We start from the raw sequence: 7,972 nt of genomic DNA, 5'->3' as shown, positions 1-7,972 counted from the left end.
ATCGACTTCATTCATTCGTCATTGGAGAATATTCATCCTATTTCTGTGTCATCAGAATGTTCCATGAGTATTATTTGGAGGACTTCTATTTAATTTATAATTATTCTAGTGGTATTTTACTTAATAGTAGTTATTATTTTTATTGGAGCAGTTAGCTTTGTAATCAGTTCTCGCATGTGAAAAAATGGAATCAATAGGAAGGAAATGTTCTATCACTTCAAATATTTCATTAGTGATAACATTCAAGACTGACAAAGAAAACTTTATGACACATAGGGCTGGTTTCCGAGCTCGGATTTTGGCTAAGTTCTAGACTTTAACAGCTGGATTTAGAAAATTGGCTTTCCGAAACGGGGCGTAGTCGTAGTCATTCATAGTTAAAGTCACGTTTAAAATAAATTTCGAAAAACTAGAAAATTGAACACAAAATAGAATGAAGAGAAAATAGTGTAAAGTTTCAGCTATTTTCAATTATTTAGGAATGTTTCATTTCGTCAAGGAAAAACGTTTCCGATTATAGAAATGAGAAAATTAAGATTTATTTTGCTGCAACTATTTACTGCGACCACGCCCTGTTTTGTAAAGCCAATTTTTTGACTCCAGCTGTTTAAAGTCTGGAACTTACCTAAATCCCGAGCTCGAAAACCGTCACCGTTTTTTTGGGATGTGATGGCAGCGGATAATGATGAAAGACTGCACTTTTCAACTACAAAGAAATAAGTATATGGGGAAATTAGCAGTATAAGACGGGGATGAAACATGAAAGGACATTGGATATAAAGGATTTTTGGAAATTGACTGTGACACCAAGTGAATCATTACCATGATTCGAGTGCACAGTGACTTTCTAAACACTCTGTATAAAAAGAATAATGCAAGTGAGTGATACCACAAAGAAATTATGAAACTATTCGTCTGAACAAGAGGAGATTTCAAAATTCATGTAATGCTACCTTCATTTTGAGATCCAAATTTGCTGCGAACAGCCCAATACTGTAGAATAAGGCACTTGACGGTTTGACATCTTTCAATAGCAACCCTGGTTGATACGTTAGAAGTCGCACTACGTAGCTAACTGAGCCTCCTTCCTCTAGAAAATCGTTACCAATAATGCAATTCAATCAAATTTTTGAGAGATTTAAACTCTAATACCTTTACTTGGAGAAAGTCTTAATGATATTATCAAATAAATAAATAATAACAGTATACGATCTACGAAATACAGAAAAGTATTTTTTTAATGATGAAAAGAAGTGTGTCTGTTTTAATGATGAACTGATAATAGCAATAGCTATTGTAAAGTACAATTATTGTTCAATCATTATTGATTTTATAACAGAAACTCCTTCATGCTAAAATGAAAATCAATTACAGTAGTCTACTGTAACATGAATGTTATTAGCACTCACCAAGGCTGACTTCCAAGATCGAGTGATAACTTCCATCAACATTTTTCACTGGTCTTGGTGTAGATACATTGTTTTCATCTGAAAGTTACAAAAATCATTTATGAGTCTCTCCACTAAGCTCTACAAACGAAAAAAGGGAAACATAAACATATATATTAATATGAGATAATAAGATTGGTAAAACATCATTTTCATTGAAAATTATTTTTACTGAAAATTATTATTTACTTTTGATTAATCACTGGGAATTATTACAACATGACTTAATGTAATAAGCGTACTGGATGATATACGGTTAATTTAATAATACATTATATGCAGTTAAATGAGCTAAATACCATTCATATTTCTAGATTTTCACAATAAATTACATTTTTAACAAATCAATATTATTTATTGGAACAAATTATTAGTCAATAGCAAATTAGTCATTTAGTCAATAGCAAAGCCACCATTAATTTTCATACAAACAATGTTCCATTTTTTCCTGCGTACACATGATAGAAAATTTTATAGATGATATTATGACATATTCATCAGGAATTAGAACATAAATCATGTGCGGGGTATAACCCGTGCTAATTCAAACTCTTCACTCGACTAACATTGACCCAAAGAATAATTTTCTAATAATTAACTAGAAATTTAATTGAACATGAATGAATGCATATCTTACTTAAAAATATCATGAGTTCATTTTGAGCCTCTACAAATGGAATGTTTCTTGAATCGACAGAGTTCATAATCTTCAGAACATATCCATGCTTCCACAAATCTAGGATCAAAGGGTTCTCGCTACTTGAAACCTGAAAAATTGGTTGAAAAATAATAATTAATCCAAACTGGGGTCAGTTCAAGAAATATTGAGATCCCTACACAGAATAAACACTTCAATACCACTAGAAGTGGATAACAGCTAAAAAGTATTTTTTCAAACTCTATTTATGGGTACTTTCTCCTCCATTAATTTATATATTTGATCAACTTCTATATATATTTTTTCATACAGGTACTCTTGATTGAACACATTGTCTCAATTTAAACTTCTATATATGCTTTTATACATCTCCTCTTGATTGAAACACATGGGTCTGATAATTGATACTTTATCACAGAAAAAGCAATTAAATTTGAAAATAAATCAACAAGATATCACCTATCACCTATCATGGGCCCACAGAAGAAATCTACTTTTCAGTAATTGTTGTAAACAAAATTAAATGATAAGTTTATGATAAAATGATAAGATAAATGATAAAATTAAATGAACGATTGAGTTAATTGTGCTTGATTGTTCTTGAATTTTTGGAAATAAATTCGATTGACTTGAATTGAAAATATATCCGTTTTTGAACTATTTTTAACGACAATAGTTAAATTAAAATTAAACGAATAGTTAAAAATAGTTCAAAAACGGATTATTACTTACAGTTCATCATGGATAAAAACTTGATGAGCTTTAGGCAATTAATTATGCATAACGTCGCAGGGCTTCAATTAGCTGGAAGTTTCATCATAAATTGAATAATACTTAGTATAGGACTACAGTACTAATAGTAAACTGGATTTAGACATTTTTTCGCAAATTCCAAAATCGTATAACTTAAATGAAAATAATTTTTGCAGGAATGGTGAAAGATATTTTGCTACAACGTTTTACTGCGGGTATCATAACCTCACAAAATATGGATTGATGTGTTTACCTTTGCAGCAGACAGCATGGTGCAGCTTGCAAGAGCTGAGTGAAACTACCCCTCTAAAACTTCTGCACCCCTACAACGACCGCGCTGCAACCCCAACAGCGCATGCGCAGTAAATAATTCAACGGCTCTATTTCCTTTGCCAGGCGGCAAATGAGAACGCATACGCTCTTTAGCAGCGCTGTGACAATGTGGGAAAAACCTCCAGAAAATACAAAACCGACGGATGTTTGGAATCCAAATACTTTTCCATTTGACAAAGATGATTGGCGGCTTCCACCCTTATATTGGGGTGATGGCTGTTGCTGAATGTGTTAAATATGAATAAATAAATGGATAAATGTATGAATAAATGAATGCCAGTAGCGGGTGGTCGGCTGTGTCAAGAGGCATATTATCAAAGCATAATCATATTAGCAGTTAAGTGATTATTAAACAAAAAATATACCTAATCGATATGTTTTCATTATATATAATAGATTACTTTATCAAAACCAATAGCAAAGTAAGTTTAAAATAATACCCTACATTTCAACGCATCTATTGAATTAAATTTTATCTAGGTCTATCTATTATTACAATAATATTAAAATATGATTTAATATTTTTTATTTTCTATTAATTTAAAGGTTTCGAAATTGCTTAGTCTAGAAATTATAAATAACTTTTTTTAATTACTCACACTCGTATTTTTTTCAAATACGGTAGTACAAGCATATAGAAAAAAAGCATAGCTTATGCTATCTTTTCTGTATGCTACAAGCTACTTAGTTACATTACATTTTCTATTTAAAGATCACAATATCAAATAGAAGATTGATTGATTTTATTGATTGCTGTGCTAGGTCTCGACAGACCCATTGCACAAAAAGAGCATTACAAAATATATATATAAATAATTAAACAAAATAAACGATAGTATCATGAAAATAAAATAATATTCTGTAAAAATTTGATAACTTATCCAACATAACTTGAATTAAAAAAGAGTTAGTGCAATTAAGAGGAGAAAAATTAGTAGGTAATTGGAAAATTACAGATTGATTAATTATTATATAAGATAGCAGGAAGCTCTGATAAGGAGGAATAGAGAAAAATGAGGGGACAGGGAGAAGAAATGAAGAAGACTACTACATTTATTGCTGTTTGAGTTTTAGTGATAGAATAATGCTTGTTATTTTTTTAATACCATTGATCACTTTTTACTTCAAAAAGTACATATTTTTCAAAAGTAGTTAAGTTACGTATTCAGTTCTGTTAGGCCTATGCTAAAATTTGTATAAACGCAAATAAAATTATAAACGAGGTACCGGTATCAGGGTGAAAAGGTGAGTGATAAGGGACATAATATTACACAGAACACAACTACATAATATAATTATTATAAACTCTTTTAAAATCTCCATAGATATTTAAAGAGCTTTAACCAAGGATTGAATTCCCTATTATACATGTTCAATAAAATCAAATATTGTATGACGTTAATGATCAAATATCTATGATAATTTCATCTATGACAAGATAATATTTGACTGTAATAGGGATATAAAACATGGCAAGTTATTAGCCTACTTAGTTTTGATTCAGTTCAGGTCTACCAGATATTATACATTTTAATGAAAAGGTAAATATTAGTTTCTATCTTGAAGAAATAATAAATTGAATTCATCAACAGATGCATGAACATTTATGATTTAACTATTGAAAGACAACTCTTTTAAAATTTACACTGCATTATTGAAGAGGATTATTTTAAATTAACAATAAAATTTTATTATATTACTCACAAATGTTTACGAAGATAAAGTTGATAAGAGCAGTTCAACAGTATCCAACTGACAACTATCTGAAGTGATAAAGGCGGCAGAGGAAGTTTCTAATTGAAGTTTCACTCTCGATCTCAATTTAATGTCGTCAACTGTTTGCACACTCAATAAAAACAACAAATTAATTAAAAGCCACTTGATGGCTTTATCATCAAACTCAGAACAATAGGCAGTCCCATATTTCAACAGAGTCGTAAGTGGAATGTTGACTGACGATCAAATTTTATTGTTTTGGGTGAAACAATGTAAGAATTTTTATCTTAAGTCGGCTACTATTCAAGCAAACAGATTGCCGTTATGGATTATTACTCTGTTATATTGTTGCTGGAGCTCATTATTTATTGGACTGAGATGAAGAATATCAACAATTATTTTTATCATGTATTTTTGATAGTATGTTTTAATTTGCAAATTCCTCAGCTTCGTTTATTGAGAAAACATACAATATAGCTGTCATAATGAACTGTATAGAGATATTTTCTAATTATTCTCCAATTCTAGTTTATAGAAGTTAGTTGATATTCTAAATTACATTCATACCACTTTAAAGAAAGTTTATCATGTCCGTGTATTTCAATACTTTCAAATCAAAAATTCATGAACTGCTTATTAACATCTAATTTTTTGTAGAATTTTAAATGGATGAGAAACTGAAGTACTATGATTACATGGCTAGATGCGTGGGTATTCCTAAAATTGGTTATACTTATTATTGGTACAGGATTTCGTATATTTATCGATTCGTTAATGGTCTTTCATTTAGAAAATAATTTATAATATTAATGATGATAAAGATGTGAGTATTTTAGAAAAAGATTTAAACAATAGTCTACAAATTGGAAATATTATGACAGCTCTGATTATGCTAATTTATTGTGTAAAACAGATCTCAAAAATATTTTTTCAATCATTTATAACACGTGTAAGTTATGAATGAGTGGACAAAATATGGTTTATTTAAAGTATTGAAAGTACTTTAAAATCAGAAACCGATAAAGAATTTCAATTAATCTATTCAAATTTCACGGTTTCTATTCAATATTTCCGTTATAAACGTAATAATCAAGTTTATTGATATTTATGGACTTCTCGTTTTAAAGAAGTTGCAATATAGCTATTTCATTCTTAATCACTACAGTAAATTCATTGATTAATTCCCTTTATCAGGATGATCAGGATGTAATAGCCTACAATCACATATTGTGAGTGCGGACTGTTCCAAGTTTGACTTTTCAAATACCCTGATCACCGTTAGAAGATAATATAGTATTTAAACTATAATAAGAATAGCCTACTTATGCTTCTAAATTTTCATTTGCTAATATTACTGCTGATGACTTGAGTATGATCAAAGGTAATTAGAAAACTATTCTTTTTTGTTGAATAATCACTTATTTTTAAAGTTTAATAGATACGCATGGAGGAATTCATATAATTTTTTAGCCTACCCGAATTGAAAAGAGTTTTTAAATATTTTCGATAATCTTATAAAGTTTTTGCGAATTGAGAAGCAAATGAAAACTTATTAACAAAAATGCTAGGAAATAGAAAAATATATTATGTTGGTATGGGTATATTAATTTCAACCATAAGGAATCAAACAGCTAGAATTATTCAACTTGCTTTTATTGTGTGTGAAAAAACACATAATCCAGAAAATACTTCCTGAACAAAAAGTGCTCGGACATATTATTATTGTTATAAGTTTTGATTACATTATTGACTAGAGCTATAAATCACATTAAATACCTATTATTAGTGTTGACTAGGATTAGAGATTCATTTTTTTATGAATCACAAATAAATATTTGTAATTTTTTCAATAATAATATATCGCTTTGAATATTGAACGAAAAATCTATCAAAAACTATGTCAACTACTAGAGTAAGTCTTATCTGTACCGAAAACTAAGCTATGGGTCAAATATTTTGATTATCAATTCCCCACAGTAAAAAATATTTTGATCATCAAATTTCAAGTTTTGATTGAAAATATTTTTGATTATCTAATTTCCAGTTTTGATTGACGAATATTTTGATCATCAAATTTCAAGTTTTGGCTGAAAATATTTTTGATTATCTAATTTCTAGTTTTGATTGACGAATATTTTGATCATCAAATTTCAAGTTTTGACTAAAAAAATATTTTGATCATCAAATTACCAGTATTGACAAAAAATATTTTTGTTGAACTAAAAAATATTTCGATCATCAAATTTCCAGTTTTGATTGAAGAATATTTTGATTTAGTTTTAAAAATATTTCAAGTGTTTAGTTTTCAATATCGTGCTGTAGAGGATGGACTGCTGACAAGGAGTATGTCTTTTGGCTGAACGTCGAACTGTTTGATGGCTTTCAGATGCTGTAGAAGGAGATCCTCCGGTTCTGTGATGGATATCACCAGCCACCCGAGCATTGCAAATATGCAACGACATACATTCAACGTATGCCACTGCGAAAGCTTATTATACAGCTCCTGCAATTCAGAAAATAATAATTAAAATTAAACGCACCGCCTGTACTGAGTTGGAGACGTACTTAACAACTGCTCAATGAAATTTGTTGAATAGGAGTTGATATTGTGAAATTTTTCCATAATAAAAAAAATCTGGTGTGGTACACTCACACAACTTTCCTTGCTCATTGAACTATAAGCCTCATTCTTAAACGAGAATAATTTAGGGGAATAACATAATGACGATTGGCGGCAACATATTTGAAACTACGATCAGACTACTGTATATGTGTATATTATTATTAGTCCAGTCAAGGAAAGGTTATAGAGGGAAAAGTTGGGAAGACAATTTTTGACCTCACAGTTCTGTTAAGGGTAGTAAGGAGGTAAACATATCAAAAGTCCCCACCCCTACCCCCTGTGCTAAGGTGGTAGGGGTGGTTTGAAGGTACCATTTTTTGGTTTCTCACATAAAACCAAAAAACTATGCATCTTAAGGACTTAACACTCATATAACAAATTAAAGCTTACATAATTTCCTACAATATTCATTCCACAACTTTTTTCATATCTTCTCTAGTT

General features: G+C 29.8%; 2 protein-coding genes across 2 annotated transcripts in view; both read right to left on the bottom strand.

Annotated features, from left to right (window-relative positions):
- LOC111046383 (hydroxylysine kinase) overlaps nt 1-2,373 on the bottom strand; it is a 9,825-nt gene extending 7,452 nt beyond the window's left edge. Inside the window, exons 1-4 of the mRNA XM_039420250.1 lie at nt 2,362-2,373; nt 2,086-2,251; nt 1,410-1,487; nt 954-1,090 (exon numbers count right to left, since the gene is read on the bottom strand). Of these exons, the coding sequence (XP_039276184.1) occupies nt 954-1,090; nt 1,410-1,487; nt 2,086-2,251; nt 2,362-2,373 (393 nt within the window). The remainder of the gene's footprint in view (nt 1-953; nt 1,091-1,409; nt 1,488-2,085; nt 2,252-2,361) is intronic.
- A 4,175-nt stretch (nt 2,374-6,548) lies between these two features.
- The window catches only part of LOC120350040 (transmembrane protein 237-like), a 13,340-nt gene continuing 11,916 nt past the window's right edge, over nt 6,549-7,972 (bottom strand). Inside the window, exon 5 of the mRNA XM_039422068.1 lies at nt 6,549-7,411. Coding sequence (XP_039278002.1) covers nt 7,214-7,411 — 198 coding nt within the window. The 3' untranslated portion in view covers nt 6,549-7,213. The remainder of the gene's footprint in view (nt 7,412-7,972) is intronic.

Source organism: Nilaparvata lugens, chromosome 2 (assembly GCF_014356525.2).
Source record: "Nilaparvata lugens isolate BPH chromosome 2, ASM1435652v1, whole genome shotgun sequence".
NCBI classification, from domain to species: Eukaryota; Metazoa; Arthropoda; class Insecta; order Hemiptera; family Delphacidae; genus Nilaparvata; species Nilaparvata lugens.
The sequence above is the reverse complement of the archived record's forward strand: the minus strand, read 5'-3'. Positions and strand labels throughout refer to the sequence as shown.